This window comes from Poecilia mexicana, unplaced genomic scaffold, assembly GCF_051168715.1.
Source record: "Poecilia mexicana isolate PSO_F unplaced genomic scaffold, ASM5116871v1 scaffold_17, whole genome shotgun sequence".
NCBI classification, from domain to species: domain Eukaryota; kingdom Metazoa; phylum Chordata; class Actinopteri; order Cyprinodontiformes; family Poeciliidae; genus Poecilia; species Poecilia mexicana.
In genome coordinates, this window is record NW_028263386.1 from 10,392,263 (window position 1) to 10,419,778 (window position 27,516).

General features: G+C 37.8%; 1 protein-coding gene across 1 annotated transcript in view; it reads right to left on the reverse strand.

Moving 5' to 3' along the window:
• Positions 1-1,147: 1,147 nt before the first annotated feature.
• colec12 (collectin sub-family member 12) overlaps positions 1,148-27,516 on the reverse strand; it is a 29,211-nt gene continuing 2,842 nt past the window's right edge. The window contains exons 2-10 of the mRNA XM_014998675.2: positions 25,965-26,015; positions 8,981-9,103; positions 6,252-6,338; positions 4,079-5,122; positions 3,201-3,761; positions 2,931-3,073; positions 2,737-2,843; positions 2,510-2,652; positions 1,148-2,135 (exon numbers count right to left, since the gene is read on the reverse strand). Of these exons, the coding sequence (XP_014854161.2) occupies positions 2,116-2,135; positions 2,510-2,652; positions 2,737-2,843; positions 2,931-3,073; positions 3,201-3,761; positions 4,079-5,122; positions 6,252-6,338; positions 8,981-9,103; positions 25,965-26,015 (2,279 nt within the window). The 3' untranslated portion in view covers positions 1,148-2,115. The remainder of the gene's footprint in view (positions 2,136-2,509; positions 2,653-2,736; positions 2,844-2,930; positions 3,074-3,200; positions 3,762-4,078; positions 5,123-6,251; positions 6,339-8,980; positions 9,104-25,964; positions 26,016-27,516) is intronic.

Here is a 27,516-nt window from a genome sequence, read left to right on the forward strand (position 1 = left end):
TTTGCATTGTTGATGTCTTGTGAATAATTATTTTATCAGGATAAAACACAAGCTACAGTAAATATGCCCTTGTGTGTGCAAATCATCAAAATGACGCCTTTGTTTTTATTCATTAATCTTTTTCTTTGTATTTACATTCATTCAATTTTAAATTATGTTTATTTTATTTTCTCTTTATTATAAACATATATGTTCACAGTACATAAATTCCTCCTTTAAATCGTGTTTATTGTGTATGCACAGCTGAAGTCATTGAGAGGCATGTGACAACATGCCATGCATTTCAGAAATAGACTTGGAAGACATTTTTGAAGAAAAACAGAGAAGAGTGCGATGGCCAGATTTTATTGTCAAAGAACGCCGAAGCGAAGATCATTTCAAGCAGCCGAAAAAATCAATTTGGTCTGTTTGATGTATTCCAATAAGATGATGATTATTTTATTGTCTTCAGAACTGCTACCTCTCCTTAGTGTGCTCACAAATTAACCAGATGGAAATCTTAAAACAGGGATAAACAGATTTCAAGTTAAAACTCTAAAGACACATTAGGCCAAACTTAAAAGCGCTGCCACCTATTGTTTCTGTGCTGTTTATTGAGGTGGCAGCAAGAAGGTGGGGTTTTGCAACTGAAGTGGATAAAAGGTTTGTTAAAAATCTGTCAAAAGTAATTCGTCATTGAGATGCTGTGGTGATACAGGGGTCAAGCACAACCCACTTATGGAGGCCTTAAGTGTTCGGGGACCTTTTAGTTTCCATAAAGAACTGTTTCAGTATCCCATGGAGCTTTAGGCAGGAACTCTGAGTTGGTATTGAGTACGCTAGCTGCCGTCTACAGTACAAACATGCCTAAGTGTCAGGTTTATTGGTCACACTAAACTGTCCTGTGATGGCCTAGTCACCTGTCGCAACAATAGTATAGGTACCAGCAGTCCAATAAAGATGAGTGATTATAGAGAATGGATGACTGGATGAATGGAGAGGTAAATGTCTGAAAGGCCTGACAAGTGAGAGTTCTGATACCTTAAATCAAATGGTCTAGATTGGGTTTGTGAAAAATAAGACACTAGTCTAGGCAATATCATTTCATTTAACCTGAAAGAAAAAAAACCAAAAAAAAAACCCGCAAAACTCAGTCACTCAACACAGAGCATCTTTACTGTTTTATTGTCTTAAGTGTCTTGGTTGATCATTATTAGCTTGGTGAATTAAAAGAGGGACAGTAAAGCATTAAAACAGATTACAAACCACAACTTATTAAGTAATATATGGTACAGTAAAGGCACCTTTTACATCAGCGAGAGGCAATGCAAACACTTGTTTCACCTGCCATACTGTATTTGGCATGTTGGATAAATCTCTTTATACTGGTGTAAACTGAATTTTCGTGTTTTAAGAGATATGAAATCACTGACAGGTAAGATTCTAAGTAATGTCAGCCCTAAAACAGCAAAACTGCTCAGTAGTCCTGATAATATTTGTGACTGGAACCTAGTAGTTTAAGAACAGTGACATTTACCTGCACTTTACTTGTTTTCCCATACAATATTGGATTGGTTTAGTGAGTAAATGTGAGTGCTTTGCACTGCAAGATTTTATAAGGTACAACATCTTATAAAAAGCTCGGAATCTATGAAGTATTATAAAATAAAAACAGTTTTCACCTTTTCACTCTCCAAAATATGAAAAAAAACTTCTTTTTATTAAAGATTTCCAAGTATAAAATCTGCAAAAATGTTAAGTATAGTAATAATGCAAAAATATCAAACAGTACCAAATTTTATAGAATACTATTTACAGATATACATGAATGGAACTGGCTGCACCAAATCCTAATTTGTTACAGCTTACAGACATAACTACAATCTCATGATATTTCTGTACCAAATCTCAGTTGGTACCGTACTTTGCTCCTTCTTGGGTTCCACAGTTTGTTTTAAAGTGCCTTAAAGAAACAACAGGCACTAAAAGTAATTATTTAGAATCGTCTTCTAGTCTCCATGATGCCTGACTGAGCCGCCTTTATCCTTCAGTCTTTAAGTTGAGCTCCTTCCTTCACATGACTCTCCTTTTTGATGCACCCTCAGCTTCATGCATAGAGGAAGAAGTAGATGGATGCTATAAAACTGGAACCACCACTATGAAGAGAAAAACATGACATGTAAGGCATATATTTAAAATGTATTTATTTACTGAAAACAATGCTTTCAAAAGTATTTATACCCCTTAGATTTGATCACATTTGACACATTGCAACCACAAACAGACATTTTTGATTGGCTAAAAGTCTGTACTTAGAAAAAACAACCAGCACGTCACCATCAACGAGTCCCTTTGAGTGAATCATTTAACTTAAGTTTAGGCTGTTGCATGACAAAACATGCCAAAGTTTAAGGAGTTTCAGTACTTGTGCAAGTGTCAGAGGGAAGGAGATTTTGAATGTCTTAGTTAAAATTTAAAAAGATATAAACACTTTTGAGAGACAGCATTAAGATTTTAAGTAAGTACTGACACTCAGATGAATGTTCACATATGAACCCAATGCGGTCTGTGCAATAGAAATCGTTCCAGTTAGCATTATGGATAAGACCCGCACAATCCTCTCCATTTACATGACCGTGAGTCCAGTTATCGGGCTGACCAGGTTTCCAGTTTCTGATGATGACAATGCAAATTTGTTAAATGTATTCATGCCAGTCTGAAGAAATTAAAAAGTGAATTTATGAATTTATAACTCACGTAAAAACCGGTATGGTTCCATCCACCCACTTCCAGACATTTTCTTCTTCCTTGTCAGTAAGACCCAACCAGAAATAGCCCTTTGAAATGGCATTTCTTATGAATTGCTGGTGGAAAAAATAAGAGAGAAATAAACATTTGATGATTATTTTAAATAATTGGTCGAATTATGTGAAATGTGATTTCATCTCTACCTGTTCTTCATTGTCATTGATTATGAGCATATGGGATGATATGTTTTTACAGAACTTGTTTGCTTCATTAAAGTTGAGTCTCTGGGAACCAGAAGAAAAGTAGTAGCAGCTGTCCCCAAACTTTCTGAACTCAGGAGGACAACCTGGAAAACATAAATATAAGTATTATCAAGTGAAATTAAAACATACGTGGATGCAAACAGTCTCTGTCTGGCAAAAATCTCTGGAAGTAGCAGATAAATTTAGGTTTTCAATTGACGTGTGACTCACCAGGTGCAGGAGTAGAAGCAGCAGCAGGGGGCTGTTCCTGTGCAGAGTCTTTTGATTTCTCCGTTGGTACTGAGGGTAAAGTCGGTAGGGGAGGTTTGATGACTTGAGGGGCTCTGGTTGGTATTATATTGACAGAAGACACAGGACCAGGCAAGCCTGGAAGGCCTGGAGGACCAGCAGGGCCAATTGGACCAACAGGCCCACGAGGCCCCTCCAAGCCTGGAGGTCCTGCTGCTCCTCTAAGTCCCTGTGGCCCTTGTGGCCCTGGCAATCCAGGATTTCCATTGGCTCCAGGGTACCCATTTGCTCCAGGGTCACCTTTCTCACCAGGGTTTCCAGGTCTGCCTCCAGAGCCTCTAGACCCTTTAGGTCCTGGAAGCCCCCGAGCACCAGTGGAACCTTTTGGACCTGTCGCACCTGCTGGCCCAGTAGGACCTCGGTCTCCTTTTGGTCCCACCAGGCCTGGCATTCCTTTGTCTCCTTTATCTCCCTTCTGTCCTGTCTGGCCCATCGGCCCTTGGGGACCTTTATCACCTCTGGAGCCTTTTGGACCTGGTGGACCTAAATCAATAAAAAAAAAAAAAACTTGTTCGTATTGGGTTCTATTGGATCTTAATGAAGAAAAGTTCAGTTGTATCTGTACAATTTACACTTCCATGTTTAATGACTTTTAGGGAGAAACAGCTGTGATCAGGATTAGATCAGTGTCATTTACACCATGAGGCAATATCACAATCAGTTAAACTTGTTTCTTTTTTGTCTACAAAAGTTATACCTAAATGTCACAATATCAATGTTGGTTGCCTACATCTAACCCACCATTATTCTAAAAGCAAAATATTTTCAACAAGCTCGTTAAAAATGTTGTTTGATCTTACCCTGCAGAATGGTGAAGTTGGTAATGAGCTGCGAGTGTTTGCTGTCTACCAGCTTCATCTCCTGCATCACATTGGACAGGTTGTTCACCTCTTGGTCCAACCTGGTTGCAAGCTCATCCTGCTGTGTGCGCAGATCTTTGCTGTTGGTCTTGGCCTCTTCCATAGTGGCATTCAAGTCTGCTAACAGGTCCGTGTGCCTCATCACTGTCTCAGCACAGGATCTTAGGCCGGTCAGGTCAGAGCTGATGACACCCAAGATCTGCGTGGCAAAGCTCATGTTTCCTGTCACACGGTCCATGGCGATCTCATGCTTGTCCAATCGTACTTCCATCTCATCAAACTTTAATGAGGTGGCATTGTCATTGTCTCTCTGGCGATCCATCAGCTCACGCAAGCCTTGGTCATGACTCTCGGTGATGGCTGAGGTGTTCTGGATTTGGATGACCAAAGCATTAAGCTGGGTTCTCAAGTCGTCCAGTGTGTCTCCATTGGAAGTGGCTAGGGCGGAATTATTTGCAGCCAAAACCTGAAGATTCTGGACCTTTTCTTTCAGCCACTGTGAGTCTGAACGCGTATGATTGGCCGTCTGCTGCAGAATCTGATAGTCATTCTTCAGTTTCTGTACCGCCTGACTAACATCTTCGACTGTCTTCTGTAGCGAGCCGAGCAAGTTGCGCTGCTGTCCTTGGGTGATATTAAGTGAATTGACATTCACTTGAGTCTCACTCTGCACTTTGACCTGCTCCTGGAGCTCAGACTGGAGTCGTGCAGTGTCTGCCTGCAGGTGGTCAATCATTCCACTGTAGGAAGCCAAGGACTGATTGATCCCACGCAGTGAGTCTGCGTTGCCATCCAGGACACTTTGAAGCGAGACATGGCCGTTCTGCATGTTGTCTCCTGTGACTAGCAGGTCTTCTAACATGTCTCTGTTGCTTGTTGCTCTACTGCTAATGTCTTTCAGTTGGTTTTGTAACACTTCCAGATCTGATTTGAAGGTACTGATTTCACTGGTGGCATTGAGGGACTTCTCTCCTGCTTGATCATCTGTGGAAAAAAAACAAACAGGTAGTAGTAGGCCCGAACATTTAGAGATGCACTAATTATGGAATTTTATTACTGCCACTGAGAAAAATGTGTTTCTGAACACTATCCCGTTACAATAGGGTAATCATGGAAACACCTTCACAGGACTCTAGATGCCACATGATGTCAGGTACAGGATTTACATGATTGCATTACATTAGTTGTCTTCTATGCCTTCGTTCTACACCAATGGGGTCAAACGAGTCACACCATATCCATGTTGAGTACATTTAAGGTGGTGAAGCAGAATTCTCCCATAACTCTCCAGCTAGTCAAAGAAAATCACCACATCTCGAGGATTGGACTGATTTTTCCTTCTGTGCAGTCCCATTCTTGTTGAGGATCCTTCTTGGAGTCATTAATACTATGTGTAGTATTAAAGATTTCACCCACAATATGCAGCAGCATCAGTATCTCTACAAGTATGATGTAAACCACGGCCAATTAATCCAAATCAGCCATTGTAATCTTCATTATGAATGCAGCATACTACCACAGCCACATAGAGAAAATTACATTTATTTAAATATATTGTAGCATTTGTACAATATAACTGTCATGTTGTAATGAGATAATGTCAAAAAACTTATTTTCAAACAGCAATATGCTTCCAACTTTTAACCAGTGCAACTTTTTTCCTTTAATGTCACACTTGACAGTTTCAATTTGAACTGACTATGATGTTATATTCTGAGGATTGCAACAAATAAAAGAGGACACATTTGGTGTAAGTGCTTTGACCAAGGTTGTAGTTTGAAAATGAAGGAACAAGATTATTCCAATGGATTACACCATGGGCACCAAACCTAAAATTGTTGTTGTTTTTTGCATTAGAGAACAAAAAATGTGCATGAAATTATATATCGTAGGTTGACGTGATTATAGACCAAAGATTGCTTCAGTTCTTTGCATTGATGGATTAATGAATGGTAACAACAACAACAACAACAACAACAACAACAATCATAAACAAGGGAAAAATTGGCTGATTTTGATCAGATGATTGGTGCACTTCTATAAATATTATCTCAGACTCAATATCAGGTTCAATTATTGTATGATAAAGCTACCTGATTCCAAACAGTCTTACCTAGTTTCTTTAAGTCTGTTTCGACAGCATTGATCTTCCCTCCATAATTCTGCATGCCCTCAGTGACATTGTCCATCCTTTGAACAACTAGAAAAAGGGCAAAGAAGAGATTGATTGGAAGAGATACATACAGAGAATATCACTTTTTAAAAAAATATGAAAGTGTCAGAAGGTAAGCAGCAAAAAGCCTTAGTTTAGTTTTTGTTTTATAAATGTGACATTAATTTAATTAAACCAGCAGAGGGAGCTGCTGTATTCTTCCTTTCACTGTAGCAAGTAACCAGGCAACTGAAAACTGTTGACTTGCCAAAGCTAGAGGCTGAGATGTTCATAAATTCCACTTCACAAGTATGAATATGAAAAACAGCAGCTTAAATTACACATCACCACACGCTAAGTCCCACTGTAATTTATCTTCCCCTCTCCTCTGCAACTAAAGTTCATCTCTCATTTGTGTTTTATTTTTTATTTTTTTGCCAGTAGGTGGGTGTCTCAGAACTCAACTGGAAAGCATCCCAAGCGCTTACTGTTATCATTCCAGGAGTGACAAAAACACAAAGCAAAAACATACACTTAGGCCAAACATAACAACGTCTCAGTTTGAAATACCTCTTGGCTCAACGCTGAGAAACTGAGTTGCATCTTTTTCTACATCTCTCTAAAGTCTTTCCAAACCAAACTAATTCTTCTTTTCAATGTATATTCAGCAGTGGCGGGTTACTGGTGGGCATGTCAAGGTTTCAAAATGTTTTAAAAACCCTAAATTATTCTGTCATATTGCTACCAAAGTTTAAATCTGATTTTCGTTTTATTTTAATACAAACTGTATAAAACAAAGTGAGACATTGTGTCTCTGGGTTCAGTCAAAGCATGAATGATTAAATTAAAGTCATTAATGCATTAAATGAACATTTTCATGAAAAGTCAGAGAAAGGGTCAAAGCCACTGCCTGTCAGCTGGCTGAAAGAATGAAAACTACAGTTGACGAGATGCAAGTGACCAGTCTATGAAGCAATCTATTCTAGTGATTTGCTTATCCAATAACCCAACCAGCTAGTATCTGTTTGAATCAGTACCAGTTTCAAAATTTGTTCTATTTTAAGGTAAAAATAGTAACATTTTGGACAGTAAGCAGCTGAAGAAACAAATGTTTAAAATTTTAGACAACACATAATTTTAAATATTTTAGTTACGTTTTCTGTAAATGCTGTGAAAGCTGTGCATTTATTTTAAACATTATGTCAGCGTAAGAATCCTATACCAGACCTTACCAAATTTATGTCCCTCTCTTCTTCTGTGATTCAATATTACAACAAACCTGTATGGGAAAAGCAAAGCAATTTTTTTTCAAAGAATTTAGCAAAGACTATAACCAAAGATGATTGAAAATTGTGAAAAAATGGTGAAACTATTTTTGTATGAAGATGTCTATTGATGTCCAACTGGGCTTACAAACTTGTTAGCATTGCTCAAATTGGCAAACTAATGTTCAACATTTTCACTTCTAGACAGGACTAATCAACTAACATAGAGTATTTTTCACCATAATTTCTTAAACTAAATGAAATGTCTATTAACCTTCAGCGTTTGAAGGCCTGAGGCTGAAGAGAAGCTTACTTTGGCACTAAAGAGCATTTGAAGAAAGCTTGCTAACCTAAGTTGCTGGAGCTGGTGCAGACACTTTGTGACACAGCAGGCAGCAAAAACACATCTCCAACAGGGTAAAGTATTCAAATGTTGACATGAGGCTCAGTACACAGAGAAGACCAAAGAAAAACAGAATACAGCTTGCAACGGTTTTCTTCAAAGTTCAGCTGCTTTTGACACTCGTGAGTGAACTTGTAGTTCACGAGACAACAAATTGGTCCCCGCTAATAAAATTTTTCTTTGGGTTGTTAAGCTATAGTAGTCACTGCCTGGTCATCTGGTATATATTAGAGGCAAACCATCAAAATAGCACGGGCTCCAAGCCAACCCACCCGTAAAGCTGCAAACCTACAACAATCCTGACAAAACTTAAAAGGCAGCAGTCAGCTTTAGATCTCAACTTGTAGATTTTCCAACGAAGGCATTTCGTATTGCCAAAGAGAGCTTTGCAGTGCGTTTGGACCAGATAATACTTTAGAAAATTTTGCTCAGATGTTTTGACAGGTATACAGTGATTGTTCTGGATCACTGTTCTGGATATTGGACAGTTCTCACTCTGCATTATCTTCTGACAATGGCTTTGAGGTACTTGAATGTATCTCTGTTTTTAATTAATGTCTTCAAAAACGTCTCAAAACACTAAAACACTTTGCAGTGAGGCCACTGTCACACAAGGATTTCAAGTCATGACTAATCTTTAAACAAAATCATATCAGTGAAGAACAATGTGTCATAAAGGCCTGTTTTAATCAGTAAATGTTTCTCTGAACTTTCTTATTTTTCTGACGGGACTGAAATGATCATTTGAAATTCTGCATGAACTCAAATTACTTTGTGAAATTCCCTAATCTGCAAAACACCAATTTTACCAGCAGAATTTATTAAAAGGTTTCCAGAGGAGTCTGAATTTGTCTTTCTAGTTTTGTCACAGTGTAATATATTGTGGAAATTCCAGTAAATGAATGCGGGTGGTACATTTTCTTTAGAAAAGGTAAATGACAAAATAACACTTTTTATGTGTCTTTCAGAAAGTGTACAAAATAGTTTACAAAGTGTAACCGTTAACTTCCTGTTTAACTTACCTTTGTACCCGAGGACAGCCACTGCTATAGTGAGCAGGGCGCAGAGCACATAGAGGAGAGCGATGGCTGCCCTTAGTGCCCAATCATTTTTACACTTTGTGCACTCAGTACCCTCCTGAATTCCTGCAAAACATAACAGGGTCTGTGTTACTAATCTGTCTACAGAATGCAGTAAGTCAGCTTAGTCATATTCATGGATAACAATGAGGGCCAGCTGTTACTACGTAACTAAAGATGGGAAGCAAAATAAAACTAAACAAGCCAAGAAAAAGTGAATGCACTCAGTGTTTTGTTTTCTTTTCATAACTAAGTTAAATCCAACATTTCAACACTGGGACACCCTGAACCTTTTGTCAGCCAAGACTGAACTGAAAACATTTGGTGGCATGAGGAGACAACGCAACTCAATGAAACTGCAAACACTGTCCATGTGCTAACCATACCACAACACTGCATTCCTTACCGCCAGCCGATCTACAGCAAGACGACAGAGAAACTTTTTTATAATTCATCTCGCAGATGTTCACTGAAACGTCTTAATAATCCCCTGAAACAATGATTCAATGATAAACATTAAGCAGGATGTTTACTTTGGTTCAATAGAACTGACCAAGTTACGTCCAGCAAGCACAGCAGGAGAACAGCTGGCTGAGACAGTGATGGTTATTATGGGAATTGAAACCTATTGAAACTTAATCAACTTTAAATGAAGATATGGCAGTTTATGTGTTTCATTAAGGTGGAAAATAAAGTGTTTAAAAAATATTTTAGAATACATATTCAATGTGATTTCTTTGTGTTCCATTAATACATTTGCAAAAACTGCAAAGCTTTTTTACCCTTTGTCATAATGGGGCATTTACGTTTAGTGCCCCATTATGACATGGGTTCATGGACCCATTGACTTACATGTAAGCATTTTGAGGTTGACAGGTCAAAACAACATTTGATATACATCTGTAGCAGCATAAAATGTTGAAAATGTGAAGCACTGAATACTTTCCAGATGCACTGTGCCTTAAACTTCAATGTATTTTATTGGGATTTTACACATTCGACCAACACAAACAGTGAATAACTTTAAAGACAAAGAGAAATCTCAAAAGGTTTTCAATTTTACTACAAAGTATTTGTATTCAGCCCAACTAATATGGTACAGCTTCAACTACAGGTCTTACACAGTATGTCTCTACAACCTTTAACCATTCAAGAAATGAACATTTTGTCCATTGTTCTTTTCTCCAGTTCAGTTAAATTCTCAATAAGATTTGGGCCATGATTTTAACTTAGCCATACAAGCAAATTAATATCCTTTAATCTAAACAATCTGACTATGGCCCTGGCTGTGTATATAGACTCATTGTCGAACTGGAATATTAACATCCACTCCAGTCTCAAGTCTTTTGCACTGTGTAAAAGCTTTTCTAAAGAAATGCATCACCATTCTACGTCCACCAACATCCATCATCATGGGGATGGTGTGTTCAGCCGATCTACAGCAAGACAACAGACTACTTGTACAGCGAGGCACTCGACCTAGCAAAAATGTAACTAAGTCATGTAGGGGACACATAACCACATGTGTAAGAAAGTGATCTGGTCAGAGAAGACAAGACTGCTCTACATTTGAAATGCTACATTATATCCTCAGATAACTTTCTCATTTCACACACAGCAACTTGCTCTGTCTCTTTAAGCCATGATGAAACTGCAACCAAGAGACTCTATCCTTCCCAGAGATGGGTTGGGCAGGACCGCAAGAGCAGCACTGGGGTTTAGCCTCTCAGTTTTGGACCCACACATCTGTCCAAACATCCCTCCTGACCACCTCAAGGGACCCCTTTATGGACCCAAACTTGAATATGTAGGTCTGTATGATTTGTACTAAGAGCAGCATGACGGGGGCGAATGCAGGGAGCTTGATCAGAGAAACCTCCCTCTGTTCCTTACCACATGCAGATGAAAGTACAACACAACACCATGTAAACAGGCGGCTAGACGGCTGCAGGTCATGGGTCAAGAACAAGGGAGAGAATAGTTTTTCTTTTGTCTCTCTTGATTAGACTTTGAACCACAGTTGGGGAACTTTTTGTGTTTATCCCAATAGGAGGGTCACTTAATTTCAAGTACTACCTACCAATCAAATCAGTTATTTCTCTTATATTTCATTTTCACTTATATAACTATATTACTATAAATAATAATAGTAATATACACATGCACATACAGATTCAAACTCATAAAACCAAGCATAATGCTCTAACATTTGTTATACACACCATCAAAATTTAACGCACATTGCGTTATCAAAGTTGGCAGACAGGATAAGAAACGGACTGAGACTGACCACGTTCTCCCCTCAGCAACACGTCAAGCAAGATGAAAGCCGATGAAAATTCAGTCTGAGGAGCCTAGTTTTGACTCTTTCCAAAGGTGGAAAGTTTTCCATTCCTGTGCCTGTCCAACTTTTCAGCCTGCATCCAAGGGTTTTTGCTTAAAAAAACAGTTCTGTCTCATATGGTGAACAGACTAAAGATGGTGAGTAAAGGTTTCCAATGAAGGTGCAATGCTTTATTACTCTGGTTTCAGAAAACAACTTCAAGGTTCCTTGGAGGAAATCTTTCTGAAAGCCAAAGACTGTACATATTTGGGGATATTGAGGTTTTTGTCACGTGAAATTGTATAAAATAACAACTTAGAACTAATTGAAATGTCTTATGTTAGGATAAACAAATCCTTCAACACAAAATTTTAACAAAATATTAAGCATATCCTTGAAACACATGCAAAAAAATAAAAACCAAGCAGTTTATGTCCTCTGTGTGTGCTGTGTTTTCAGATTTTTCCATTCCAGCCACCTGCGAGATTTAATGTGAGTCAGCAAGTTTCTTATGTTTCATAGGTCCGTCTTACTTTCTGCACATAAACTATCACAGTACATAAACACGCTGACACATGCATCCCACAGACTGCATGAGAACGCATGGCCTGGTGCAGAGCACCGGAGGGCTGAGCCTGTTGAGAGTTAAGAGCCTGGACAGCAGCCAGGACGTCCCAATCAACAGGCTGGACCGGAGCCAAATCATTTCCAACAAGTGAATAAATGCCAGGAAAGCTTAGAAGAATCAAAATGCTAAACTATGACTGCTGTTTCATGCTTGAAAGGAAGACATTGTCTGTATAATCTCAACATTTTACTTAAAGTAAAGAAAAGGATGTACTTGTGCTTAAGGATCTAGACTAATACACCTGGACAACAGAGCTGTTTCCTGTACCTTTTTCCTGTCAAATGCCAATGAGGCTGGCACTTTTTTTTCCTCAAATTTTTAACATCTGCAGTTTGTACAACTGCTTTATGGGTATAAACATGAGGAAACGAAGGAGATTGTGATGTTTTGAAGTTTTTGTGGTGTTTTTGATACACTCCTGTTCATGTATGCTGATGGCATAAAGTTCAGTGTCCTGCACCATTGTGACTGGGTATGATAATTTCCCATGATGTTACCACCTTGCTTGATTTTTTCATAATAAAGGATCCACTAGAAATCTGGAAATACATTTCTAATGCTCCATATATGTCATAGTGTATGCTATTTATGAACATTTCTGATGTATAGACACAATCTAAGATTTTTGCAAACCATGAACACTTTCAAGGACTTAAGTAGGTTTAGAGGATCGGTTTCACCACAGCTTCATGGTAAAAATAGAGGAGCAGAGATAGACTGCTCCTCTAAAGTTTCTGTGAAACTATCTGTGAAACTTCGTACTATGACTAAAAAAAAAAAAAAAGAAGAAACCACACCATTTCCAAGTACCTGCCATTAGACTAGCGTACACGCACCATCTCACTCCAGGCTGGCAGTGGAAATTTCCATAGCAACACAAAGAAAGCTTGTACAGGCTGGAGTCTTTTTTGTGTGAAGAGCCTTTGTGCAGAGTGTTAATACTGTGTCATATTCGGTGAACGGGTGGCTACCACAAAATTCCTTTGACTTCACCACCTTCGACTTGGGGTTGTCAGAAAGCTAAAAATGTTAACAATTAAAATACCAGTAGTAATATAAACTGACCTCAAGTGACACATCGCAACAGAGAAAACTTATATTTTTGTCTCAATTGCATGAAGGAAGAGACATGTGTCTTTAAAGTAGTTAAGCTGTGTAATGTTAATTCTGCACCTAAAATCTACAATCAGAAATCCCAATAATTTATTCACACATTGTGGTTAAAGATACAAATTTACAGGTACAAAAAGGCTTGGTTCAATACAAAAATTTTAATAAAAAAGCTATAATTTCAAGTTATCTGCAGTGGAAATTTGAGACAGAAGTATAAGGAAAAGGATAACTGCATCATGTAGAGAAAAAGTGCCATTGGATGGTGACCAGAGCCAGGCTGTTAGCCATAGGTTGCAACATTCATGCACACAGGGCTCTTTTTAGTGTTAAGAGTCTATCGCTACTGTGTGTTTAATGGCTCAGCGGGGATCAAGAATGTCTGCCAAGTGGACAGTTGTCTGTTCAATACTGTGCTTCAACAAGCACAAGTGTCCTTGTGCAAAACGCTGATCTGCAAATTGGTGTGTGTGTGTGAATTTGGCTTGCAGTGTGAAAGTGTTTTAGTTGGCTGTTAAGACAAAGCAAGGCGTATTCAAATTCAGACCATTTAGCATTTAAAAGCGCAACAACATGCAATTACCTCTGTAGCCATTCAAGGCGACTGTGGGACAATTTTTATCCTCATTTTTGTTCTCTAACCTGTATCCATTTTGTACCCAGAAACAAATCTTTTTATTCTGACTTGTACTCCACCATAGCGCAGCAGTTTTTAGACTTTTAAAAGATTATTGATTAAATAAGGAAATAAATTATCAAAAAGAAAGTCAAACCTCTGAAATAATGGAATTAAATTTAAATTTGATACATTTAAATGGGATCAATTTATTGGTAAACAATTTACTCAAGTTTTTAAATTACATTTCTGTTGATGCACAAATTATAAGTTATGACCCCTGATCATCATAATCCTGCTGGTAGATGTAGTTTACCGAACATACATACCAATATTTACTTTAGAAGATAGCAAAGGTTTTAATTGATTGGTTATCAAAACAGGAAAAACACTAAACAAGGTATGTAAAAACCTAACATAATGTCAATATTAAATGTCCTGTGCAAGCAGCTTTGTCCCTCAACCAGAGATTGAGAATATTATGAAGAATGAAATACACTGGAGGCTTGTAGTGTGGGTCTAACATGAGGTTTTCTTGCCACTAGCCAATAATAGTGATATATTCGGTCTCGGTACAATTCACCAAGACTTTGAACATCCACACTGCTCTGTGTTCAAATGTATTTTCTGCATAATTCCCACTGACTAACCCTTATCTAAGCGGAGCTTTTTAGTAGTGTCACTACCTAAATTGGTGACTTGGATGTATAACACAGCAGATTGACTTCAACCTTCAGCTGCCTCTCTTCTTTCAAACAGAGGGAAATGTCCAGAAGGTGTTCTAAGGTCGTGACTTTTCACATAGGATCTCTGTATAGCAGAGACTTTCCTCCATGTTTGCACCCCCAACCCTTCCCTATGTTTAGTCTTTGTTGCAAGAAGCTATTGTTTTTAAAAATCCTTACCCAACGGAGAGACTTTCAAAAATTCTGTGTGGACTGGATCATGTGTGGGCTCTATATCCAAGATTATATCCAAAAATTATAAAATAATAATTTCCAAAAAAAAAGAAAAAAAGTAGTTTGTTTTAAAAGAATGTGTCTGTTTGTCCTGACTCTGTACATGAAGCTTATAAATTGAGCGAGAAATATTAATGATTGATAGAAAACATAAGAGTAAAAAGTTTACATTTGTTTGGATTGAATACTTAGGCTGCTTAGGTAATACTAACAGTCTCATTTTCAGGAATTTTAATGTAATTGTCGTCATTTCTCTCTTTTGGTTTTAATTAGGTAACAGGTGGTGCCTTTCATTCATTTGTTGCAATCATGTTAAACCCACGGCGACGCTTGTAAAGTACACTGAGGTTTCGGTGTCCTCCTCTGGCTTTTACAGCTAGCATTCTCCAGGAGGAATGTTAACTGGAAAGCATGAGGGAAGCTACCACTGCAACAAATTACTACAACATTAGGTTGTCTAAATTGCTGAGTCAGTCATAGCATGTCCGGGCTTTCTGTTTGTTTGGGTTTTTTTTTTTTTTTCTATTCAGTCTTCACTAAGAGGTTTATGATTCTTTAAAATGAGACCCAGAGCTCTCAAAACATCTGGGTCTGGTTACAGCCGAGCCAAAAGAAAGGACGCATGAAAACATTTGATACATCATTCCTTCATAGTAAGCATGACGAGAATGAAGGGGTTAAGTCTTGAGTTTGCAATTTTCAGTGTTTTTATAAGAACCACATTCACAGCTCTACTCAATTCCCTCTTACAATGATAATAAAAAGCAGTGGGGCAGGCTTTCATAGGAATGTTAAAGTTATTAAAAAACATTGACACATATTGTGTCCCATGATGTGAAAGCTGAGATTGTTTAAAAAAGTGAAAAAAAATGTATACGTATATATGTTAAATATAATTTAATCAAATTCAAATTGATTTAACTTGTTAGTAAAAAAAAATACTACTTTAGTTTGATTTAACCCTAATTTGATAAAGATGGTGATTAGTATTAATATTATTTAATCTGTCAATTAAAACTTACAAAAAAAATAGAATTAATATAATTTAGGTCCAAAATTCTAATTTTTACTGAAGCTTTGTGGAGAGAAGAACAAAAGCAGAAGATAGTTCTATATTTTAATGTCTGAATGTTGAAATGCAATAACTCCTGGCCGCCACACGAGGCTGCGGTATTTAAAAGCACAGAGACATTCTAACTGACCAAAAAGTAGGTCTTAAAACTGAGATTTAAAATCCAAAGAACATGGAGTGGATTAGATGGCATTTTCTCATCACATCTGTGTGTGGTTACATTCAGACGGGCTATGACAAATGGGCCATGTGCCGTAATCCTCAGGGGCAGATTTTTGAGAACATACACGGGCTTCTTCAACTAAGTTGCACCACTGTTGGGGAAATTTTATGATGTTGGGTTGGATATCAAATGACTCTCTTTTTCAGTCAGTAGCTGCTCCTAAATCGCATTCTCTTCTCTCCTCCCTTCGGTCGTGAAGTGCAAGATGAGATATTACAGTTTGGGTCACATCTGCTGGTTAATACCAGCTCAGTGATGCAATTTAGCTTGTCACTTTAACTCACTGAAATAAAGTGAAATTATGGCAGACAGATTTCCTTTATTTTGCTCAGAATTCATATTTACCACAAAAGTAAAGTATGTTTGCTCACCAACCCTGAATTATGCCATATTTGGTCTCACATTTTCACACATCGCAACCACAAATTTCAATTTATTTTACTGAGAATGAACATGTAGATTGTCCTAAAGCAGAAGGAAGGTGGTATGTAGTAAAGTGTAGCTTGTTCATGTGCAGCCACTCCGTTACCAATGCTATGCCCAAAAAGTGGCAATATGAAGAAAATGACACAATTCTACACATTCAGCTTAATTGTACATCAATGAAGCTCCTTCTGCTGTCTTGATATCTTACCCACAACTTTCTTCAAGAATGTTCTGCCTCTAAAAGCATCCTACCTGATTCAAGTAGCAAAGCTATTCCTTTTATCAGATGTTTTTTTCCCAGGCACTAAAAACAGCAGCTATCAAGCCACTGCTAAAAAAAATAACAATCTGGACAAGTCACTACTGCAAAATTACAGACCAATCTCCAACCTTCAGTTCATCAGTAAAATGATTGAAAAAGCTGTTTCAATGGGTAATTAGCTTCTTAACAATGACCAACCACTTAAATGTCTTTTAATCTGCTTTCTGTGCTCGCCACAGAACTGAGACTGCTCTCGTCAAAGTGTTCAGTGAAATTTACATTTATGTAGACTGTGGAAAAACCACAGTGCTGGAACTGCTGGACCTCAGCGAATCAATTCGACACTGTTGACCATGAAATATTACTGAAAAGACTGGAGAGCTGGATTGGACTCTTTGGTCAACCTTGACTGGATCAAGATTAGGAAGTTCTTTGCGTCATTGGGTAACTTTTCACCTGAGTCGACAAAGACTGCATGCGGGGCGACCCAAGGTTTCATCTTGGTGGCCTTCTAGTTTAATATCAGCATGCTCCTGCTAGCTAAGATTATTATAAGTAACGATAAATTACCATAACTATGCAGATGATACACAATTGTACAAGTTTACATTAACTATTTTCTTCCTGTTTTTTCCATTTTATAATTATGTGCTAATTCATGTCTGTCTACTTCATAAAATTCTGATAAGATATATGTGTAAGTTTATAGATTAAAAATACTTCTGAAGGGCTTTGTTTTGTAATCATGATAATGATTAAGATAGTCCTGTCTCTGAACCACATGTACTGTTTTTTTTTTTTTTTTTTTTTTTTTTTTTTACTGACCACAACCTGAACATTAATATATTGTAATCTATAACAATGACGTTCAGTGAATAGGTTATGTAGTCCAAACAGATTACCTAAAATATAGTTGCAGCCAAAACACAATGCAAGAAAACATTTCTTTTATCGCCAATCTTCATGCACTAATTAATTAATCAATTAACTGGTTGTCCTCTTCAGAACCAGCACACTTCTCTTTAAAATGCAAACAATTTGCAATAAAAAACCTCCTCTTTAGAAAAGACATTTTTACAAGCATGCATTTAGGAAAACATGGAAGCCATAACTCAACTTTATTGGACTTAGAAAAGAAAACAAAACCTTTTCACCATTCCTACTCATGTTCAAACGACGGTATGTTGGAATGAGTTTATTTCATTAGAACCTCAGTGAAGCAAAGCAAACTGACCGTTCATATTTGGGTGTCATTCAACATCTGTTAAAATGTATTACATGTGTTCCACAGATACGTTTATGTATTTTCATATATTACTGTATATGCACTTTAGTTGAAGTTTTTATCAATAAATGATTAGATAAGTGTGTTTGTGTGATGGCAACCTCAGGAAAATTAAAAACTGTGGTTCACTACTCACAAAACTGTGAACTTTTTTCTGTTATACAGTCTTGATGTGAAATCCTATGAAATCCAAACAGGACCTCTTAGCCAACACACTGAAAAAGTCAAACTGAGTACTTTCATTTCTTTGGAATCATTTTATTATATAAAAAAATACATTTAAAAGCTTTGAGTCAGGAAATTTGGCAGATTATTTTCCGTTGCCTTATGTAAGCAGATCACTTTTAAAAGTCCCTTATGGATTCTTTGTCAGCAGATTAGTCATGATTTCATCAACACACAGCAATTAATGATAGTGAAAAAGTGTTTAGACGTTTGACATTTACAGAGTCAAAACAGATGTTTGCTTTAGCTGACAACATTCTTTTGAGTTGAGGTATAGAAATAATCACGCTTTAACTTTTGCAAGTAGCTGAAGTAAGACCCTAACATGGGCTAACGTGGCAGAAAATGTGCTGTCAAAAATATTAAAATAATAACGACGATCATCTTTGAAAAAGAAAATCTGAGCTCTGTGGCTTCTGGGCACAGAAACTCAGAGTAATAGGAAACCATGAGCAGAAATGGTAAGAAAAAGTGTGAAAAAAAAAGAAGAAAATCCAAGAGCAGACAACCAGCATCAAGCAACAAACCGTAACTACTAATATTAAAACATCACTATGATTCATCTACGGAAAAACTGAGATTCCACATTTTACACAAAAAAGCACTAATTAGGAATGAGTAAATCACTCATTCAAAGCACACAGCTACAGAGCAGACTGACTTTGTGGATTCCACTATATTGTTTTTATTGGACGGTGGTAATGTGGAGAACAGTGGGAGGAAACTGGAGTACCCAGAGAAGCATGTAAACATGTAACCTCTATGCAGGAAGATCCCAGGTAGAGAATCGAACCCAGAACCTTTTTGCTGCAAGCCAACAATTCTACCAGCTGTGCAACTGTGCATAAATTGATTTCAAACAAACTCTGTTAATTCAAGAAGACAAAGAAGAAGAGTGCCTTTCAAAAACTAAAATGAAAACGCGTGTTATGAGTTAAGACTAGAAAAAAATGGTTGAGAAGAATACACTGGTTAAAAAGAAGTGTAAAAAAACTCATAACAGTACCAAAAGAATGATATAATCAGGCAATCTAATGCATTTTATAATACACCCCCCTTCCCTAGATAATTAAATAAAAAATAAATATGAACTGATTGTTCCTCAGGCTCCAAACATGAACATTGTAAAATAAATGTCTTATCCTTTCATAACAAAGCAATGTTACAGGGGCTATTTAAACTTCTTTATACACAGTCTAAAGATTTAAGGCTCTCATTATTCTCATAACAACACTACATCCAAGAAAAGCTAACTGAACTGTGTAAAAGGTAATTAAGAGCTATGACTTTGTGTTCCAGATGTTCGTTGTTTGAAATTTTTCATCAAGTTCCTATAAAACTTTGCCTATTATAGTGAGCAGTCCTAATCTGTCTCTGGTGTCTGTTTAGCTCACTGACAGAGTTAAACGGCACGCATACGGATCCAGTAAAGAAGAAACTTCAATAAAGGTTGTACTTCCTAAACCCAAAGTGTTGCTTTGTTCTACACACCATATTATTTATTTTCTAGGAATGTAATTCCTTTGTTACCAGAATGCAGCAGTTTGCATAAAGATGAGCACTGTGTAAGTGTGAATAATTATTAAAACAAGTTATTAAATTGTAACCAAGCGGGGGAAAACAAACAAAAAGACATTACAGTATATATAATGAATCCCAGGGTGAACTCTCACAGATATCTATCTGTGTCCCTGGAAGAAATTTTAAATATCAGAGCCTCACTAATTTTACCCACCCCACCACAACATGAGCATAAATAAACCGAGACATGTTTTGTTACTTCGATTCAGAAGACTTCATTATACTCTCATGTAAGTCCAAAACCACTGTGTCTGTGAGCCGAAGTTGAAGAACACTGGAGTTAAATCTTAGCATCCATCTGTGCAGATGGGATTTTTTGTGGTTGTGGCTGCTGGCTGTGCAGCCCACCATGGAAGCAATTCCAAAACTGAATCAGCAACAACCTTAGCTCAGCCTGATGTGCAGCACCCCGTCCCCTTCTGCAACCCTCCTGTTTATAAGCTTTATCGGCCAGCTGAGCCAGTAAAACCACAAAGCGTGGACCAAACCAGCCGTCCAGCCAAGAATGGCTTTACTTTGTGGGAAAAGACGCTGAGCACAGGGACGATAGTATCTGAATTCCTGTTTTACCGTGGTCCATATCACAACCAGAGAAATTATGCAATGCACTAGTAAGATAAGTTTTTAGAAATTGATACCACATGCAAAGTCTCTAAGGTACAAAATAGTGAAGCAACAAGTCACCAGGCCATTGCCCTGCCTTCAGACATCTCATTGTTTGTCCTACATAAATCTTTAATATGGTGCTGACATCCAAATAGGAGGGCAGCAAAACCTCACACACTTGATCTCAGAGTTCTACTACTTCTGAAGGAGACAGAAACAGGCACAAACCAGAGAATTAAGATCAACACCAAATCAGGAGGCATCTAGAGAGTAAAGAGTTTTTATGCAAACTTCAAAGTTCCGGAAAGATCTTGGTGGTTCCCAGCATTAAAGCTGAATAGTCCGTTGTAAATTGGGCCTGCGTTTCTACCATACAATGTGTATTTGCTTTGCAAGCAGCAATAAAGGACACATGAATAATTTTCACTATCAGCTTGAACTGGGTCATCCAACCTTTGGCCAGTCTTCCTTAAATGTTCCTTAGATGTTCCTTTAATTTTCCTTTGAGACTCTTTGGTTAGCGATATATTTTCTTTGTTCGGCCTCCAAGGCACTGGCCACTGTTACAGTGGCATTCTCATTACTTCCACAGATTGCATAAAGATTTCACTTAGATACAGACCATGTTATCAGGATTTTCACTCACCAGCAACTTTTTAAAATACTTGGCACGTGGTTAGACCCCCCCGCTCCTTCAGAGCTGCCCCAACTGTTTATAATATAGATTCAACAAGGTGTGGCAAACATTTTAGTTCATATTGTCATGACAGCTTCCTGCAATTCCACTACATCCAAAAGATATCATATTAGATTCAAGTCTGATGACGTTGTAATGCAGTGAACCAATGGTCAGAAACTAGCTTGAGATGATGGAGGTGAATTGTGACTTGGTTACTACCGGTTAGCTAAGAACAGAAACTCTCATTTTTATTGGGAGCAGCTTTTTGGAGTGCTGTTAAAACAGGTGGAACTCTGGTTAAATGAATAGAAGGCATAATCATGGGATATTTTTATGTTTCAGAAACTGAATTTATCTCCTGAGCGTATAAGCTGGACCTGGATCTTGAAATGTGATTGCAACAGATAGAGGTGAAGTTAAACTCTGTAGGACTGAAAATTGTATAGCTGACCCCACAAAAATAACACAAGTGTTCTTGTGAGAGAACGTGTGTACGTTATCAGAAGAAAACATGCCTTCATTTATCTTTTTAAACATTTGAGAACCTTACAAATGGAAAAACTCCTTACTGTTAAACACGACCAAGCCAATCCAGTATGTTGATAGAGGGCCAACATAAGCACAACCACAGGAACAAAAGTGCTACAGTCAGCTCTGGGAGCTGGACGGTGAGCAGCACTATAACTCATGCCAAAACAAAACAAACCAAAAAAAAAAGTTATTTTGAACTTTCTTTGTATTATAAATAGAGGATGCAGTGAGGTTTGAGTTGGCCTCTTTGGGACCGGCAGGCCTCCATTGGGTTACACAGCATTGCAGAGGTAGATGTGCAATTTCTTCACTGAAAATTAACTGAGACACTTCTAATATTGAGTCTGTTGTTTCTGTGATGGAGCCAGGCCTGGCTTTGAACAGAGATCTTGTCAAACATCTATTATGTGAGAGAAGACACCCTATCAGATGACGGCGGGTTAAAGGCGTTCTGTTGAAATTGGCCCAGATTTCCCATGGGGGACGGAAAGGGGGAGTGGTGAAATAGAAAATTTGATGAGGTCGGTTAAGATGATTCCAGTCAAAACTACAGCAGCAACATATAAAAGCCACTCACACACAGAAGCTCCTTTGCAAATCCATTTTTTTAATCATTTAATAGTTTGAGAAAAACTAACTCTAGTTTATCGCATGAAGGAGAATCCAAAAGAGAATTAAAAATCCAAGCATTCGATCAAATTTTTGTTTCACTTTTATCAAAAGTAAATCATACATCAATGCCTCCCCATGGCTTTAGCAAATCCTGTGTAGTACAATGTGCCAAAGAAGGGTTTGTCAAGTTCTTATTAACGTCTGCATGTCAGACGCACAAAACAAATAATAGAATCAGGACCTAATCCGGACATAATTGCGCTAAGGGTTCTGGATAGTTGACCTGAGCCCCATCTAAATCTGTCCTCAATTTGAGCAGAAATGCTTGTTGCATACTTTGGATTTTCTCACAGCAGGATGCAGATATTCTGCCCCTGTCTGGCATACATTGTGCCTCTCTTCTATTGGTCGATTAAGTACTAACCAAAGATTTTGTGACCGATAACGACCCAAAACAATTTAAACAAATCATCCAAGCAAATATTATACCTGTACTGTTTTATCTGTGTACATCAGATAAAATAGAACAGATACACACATGAAAAGAAAGGATTGTTTCTGCTTTCTTCTTGTGAAGTTAACCTTTTTCACGATGTCTATAGTGCTCTAATGCTTCTTTCCTCCTTCGTCTCCCCCCCGCCCCCTCCCCTTGACTGGTTTTTATTAAAAACACAAGAGTAATCTTTCATTAGGATACCAGAGCACACACACTGCATGCATGCATGCATGCATGCCCTGAAGTGGGGTCGTAAGTAGAAGGCAGGCATTTTGAAGACATTCTTTTCTCATAATAAAGTCCCTGTAAATTAAAGCCACTCGCTGTTTTGCTCCCAAAAATAAGTCAGGCAAGGAATGTGACTCCTCTGCTCAAAATAAGTGTTGACAAATGTTTCCCCGCTGAAAAAAAAAAAAAAAAAACTAAAATCAAAAACAACCCTGACAATATAAAAAAAGTAAGTTGAAAAAGTTTTTGAAGAAAAAAAAAGTTTGCCTCTTCTCTTGCTCACAAACCTGGATCCTGACTCCTATACACTCCACCTCTCCTGCTTTGTGCGTTTACAAGTTTGCGTTGAATAAACTTCCAGTACGGAGACAGGAAGCAAATCAGCAGCGTCTCAGGTTTGGATTCACAGTGGAAAAATAAACCGTCTGTGGAAAGCAGATGCCGGAATGAGTTATGTACTTCATTCCTCTCTTTGCTAAAAACATATGAATGGCAGAGCAGCCAGAGTTTTCTGTCAGTGCACAAGTATGTGTGGTAGACGAGGAGTTTACATGTTTGGAAAAGGCATTTGCTTTTTTCCCCCCATAGATGAAAAGATTTAGTTCAGAGCAATAAACTGCGAGCAGGAGCCATGAGGTTTTTTAATCAAAGGGCAAAACAAAAGCTGAGTTACTAAACCTTTTTTTTTTTTTTTTTTACATTTTGTTGCATTTTTGTTACAGCAAGAAACATCAGTGCATTTTAATGGGATCATATAATTAAGCAACATTAAGTAGTGCATAAGTGGAAGAGGGTGGTGTGCATTTGTACTCGAGCTTTTCTACATTTTTAACTCTCATCTGCATCATAGCTTTTAGACCAATATCTCAAGATTAGAAAAAGCCATGGAGCGCTGTTCATTATCTGTAAAAGAAAAGGGACAACAAACCTAGATGTCCACCTATATGACAAGCTGGGCAAGGAGAGCACATATCAGAGAAGCAGCTAAAAACACAACTGTAACAATAAGGGAGATGCAAGAATCTGCAGTTCAGGGAAAGGAATCTGTTGACAGCATACACCATATGCTGTTTCTTCACACACCATACAAATCAGGACTCCAGCTAATAATGGCACGAGGAAAGCCGCTGCGCGAAGAAATGTACATTTAAGGTTTGTCACATGTAGAAGACAGCAACCATGTCAAAGAAAGGCTCTACAATGTAACAGTTTTAGCATACACACAAAGTACTATGAGTGAAAAACTAACATTGCTCTTCGCCAAGACCATACCATTCCCAGAGTGAAACATAGCGGTGGTAGCATCATTATGCCGGGATGCTTTTCTTCAGCCTCGTCAGAACCGATGGGAGAATAGACGAATATAAAAATGTACAATCTTTAAACATAACCTATTACTTCAGACTGGAAATGAGATCCACCTTCAAACAGAAAGGCAACTGCTACGACAGAATGGTTTAGCTTGATGGGTAATCGCGTGTTAGAAGAACTCGGTCAAAGTTCAAACCTAAATCTTATCGAGAATCTGCGGTGAGACTTGAAAACCCACGTTCACTGAGACTCTCCATTAAGTCTCACTGAGCTTGAGCTATTTTGCATAGGACTGAAAAATGCAAAATATTCAGTCACTAGATGTGGAAAGTTGATAGAGACATATCCCAAAACATTTGAAGCTGTAATTGGTGGTTCTACAAAGTATTTAAAATCTCAATGCAATACTTTGAAGTGTGTGGCTGAAAAGAGTTAAATGGGTGTAAATACTTTAGCAGAGTGATGTATTTCTCCATAGTATTTATACTCAGTCAAAGTAACTACCACATAATGAAGGCTCTGTGAATGTTTTGTAGGAGTTTATTTATTATCAGATACTTAGAAGATGGATTTTATGTGGAGTGATCCTTTAACCTGGGAGCTGATTGTGTACAGCTGTTTGGTAACCAAACGTCAAGCCTATACATGAAACACACATGTGTTCAAAATAAATAACAAATGCATTAACCCCAATTTGGTGATGTTAAGTTGTCCATATCAAGACAAATGTTTAGTTTGGAACCAAGAAAATCCAAACTGTCCACTTATTAAAAGCATCAATACATGCATATGTCAAGTAGGCAAGAAGACTGTATAAACTAAATGTGGTGACATACAGTCTGTGGATTCCTGCTGCATTCACACCTCTTGACATATGGGTGCCTAATGCTTGAGCAACACATAAATGAGCACTAAAACACCTCTTAAACCAAATAACCTCAAGTGCAGTAACTTGATCTTTGCAAAGGTCCCAGGGTCAACCACTACATCATCCCAAAGTTGCAGCAGCACAAGCCAAAGGAGGCAGTAACACATAAGGAGATGTGCAGGAATTTTGGATCAAGTTTGCTGACCAGTCAAGTTGCATTGGCTCATTGGACAAAAGACATGGCCTTTCTCGAAAGATCAAAAGTCCCACTGCATTGAGCCCTCAACAATTTACAGCATATACGGTAAGGATGAGAAAAAAAATCATTTTTTATTAAAATGGTTTAATTTTACACTTAAGAATAAAAATAAAACAAACAAAAACTGAGAAATATTTTCAACCTAATATCTGGTGCACACACCTTGCATTGCCAGTAAAATATATGAAACCGAAACATGTCAGCGCAATCACTGCTGTGAATGAACTAAAACACTCAAGCGGAGAAACAGTGAGTAGAAAAGTTGATTCACAAAAGAATCACTTTGTACCGAGTGAAATGAAAGCACTCTGATATTGTGAAAACAGTGCGAAGTCAGCAGCTGGTCAGGAACACCCAGAAGTTTGTGGTTTCCAGTTTTACTGTACACAGTAGTCGTATAAAAAGGAAAAGAAACAATGAAGGAAAAAGCCAAAAATGAGCTTGTTTCTGGGAAATTCTGGTTTCTGTTTGACCTCAGAGATTAGTGTAGGTGGGATCTACTCCAAGCAAAATACAACAGCCCCTAAAATGCAATAACTTGTATTAACATGAACATTGTGTTATTTGGAGTGAAACTAATAGGAAGAGTGGTCAGAGCTGGAAACGAAGGAGGAAGCCAATGCTCACCAAACCGTTTATAGCCGAAGGACTGCACCTCCTCTTCATCAGTAAATTCGTCTGCAGAGGAAAAAAAGAAATTAAGTAAATAAAAAATGATTTAATTTAAAAATATGAAACAAAACAATAAATGTTTAGCCTTCAGAAATGCAGGTCGTTTAACATGGTTGGTTAAGTATTTTATTCACATTTCCGTAAACAAGCTTCATTAAAAAAAAAAAAAAAACTTAATGAATACTATGTGTTGACAAAGATTATTTTATGCTACTTTGATCAAAATGACCTAGACAGATCATAAAAAAGAACAGATTCAAGCTCAGAGGGTAAAAAGCCTCCATTGAGAAAATTGGTTTCGTTTGTTTCTGGGAAATCACAGTTACCACATAGCAGACCCCACGATGAGCTAAAGAGTGATATGAATAATCCAAGCTGTTGTAAAAGATCCAAAGGAGGAATTTTGGCTTTCCCAACATCTCCACTAAACATTTTCCGGTTTATGTTTATGCACGACATGATTGTGTTTGTATCACACTTGGACAACATGAGCGTCCCTGGCTGCTCAAGAGTCATTCAGGGGAAATCACGCTTCGCTTTTTATTTCCAAATGGCTGATTTAAAAAAATGTGAATCAGAGTGAAGATTGTTTGGATTTAATTTGTAAAGGCTACAGCTGTGCTACTTAGGAGGAGGTTGCTCAATATTAACATTTCATCAGATGGGAATTTCATTTGTTTTACAGACGAAACTGATGGACCTTTCCCTGTAATTTGAACGCACAGCATTTCAGAAGTAGCGTATTTTCTGGACTATAGAGCGCACCTTACTATAAGCCGCATTTACAAAGCTTTTTTTTTTATAAAATAAAAACCTGGAAATGTATATGCCGCACCGGGCTATAAGCCACTGATATCTCCGCCGCTCTCGGTTTTCCTTAATAAATCTGCTATTAAGGGCGCAGCCCCTCCCCGTCTCCAACGCCGAACCATGGATTCGGCAGTGCAGCGGCTATCAATCTGTGCTGCCAGATCGACAGCCTTCAACTTAAAAGCTGCATCATATGAACTTCTTCGTGTGGTTTCCATGATGAGGGGGTTTGAGTTTGAAAATATATTTCTCCTTCGTATCTGCTGCTATCATGTGCTTGTTCTAAATGAAATATAGCACTTTCTTCTTTGATTTCCAATTTTGACTTCCAATGATTCACTTCCTGCTAAAGACCCCCCTGGTGGTTGAAGAAAAATCCACAGAAAAGCAGCACCGGGCTACAAGCCGCATGGTTCAAAACATGGGAAAAAAGTAGCGGCTTATAGTCCGAAAAATACGGTATTTCATCGTTACACAACTATGGATAAAACAAACTATTTAAAAAAAAAAAAGTAAGACCACCTTTATTTTATCATGCTTAATACACCATCTTAAACAAGCCCAATCATTGAGTTCAGATGTTCCAACCACTTCCATGGCTGCAGGTGTATAAAGTTAAAGCACACGTGGACTGTTTCTTCAAACATTTGTAAAAAGAAAAAAATAAATAAATATATGGTCCTTCTCAGAAGCTCAG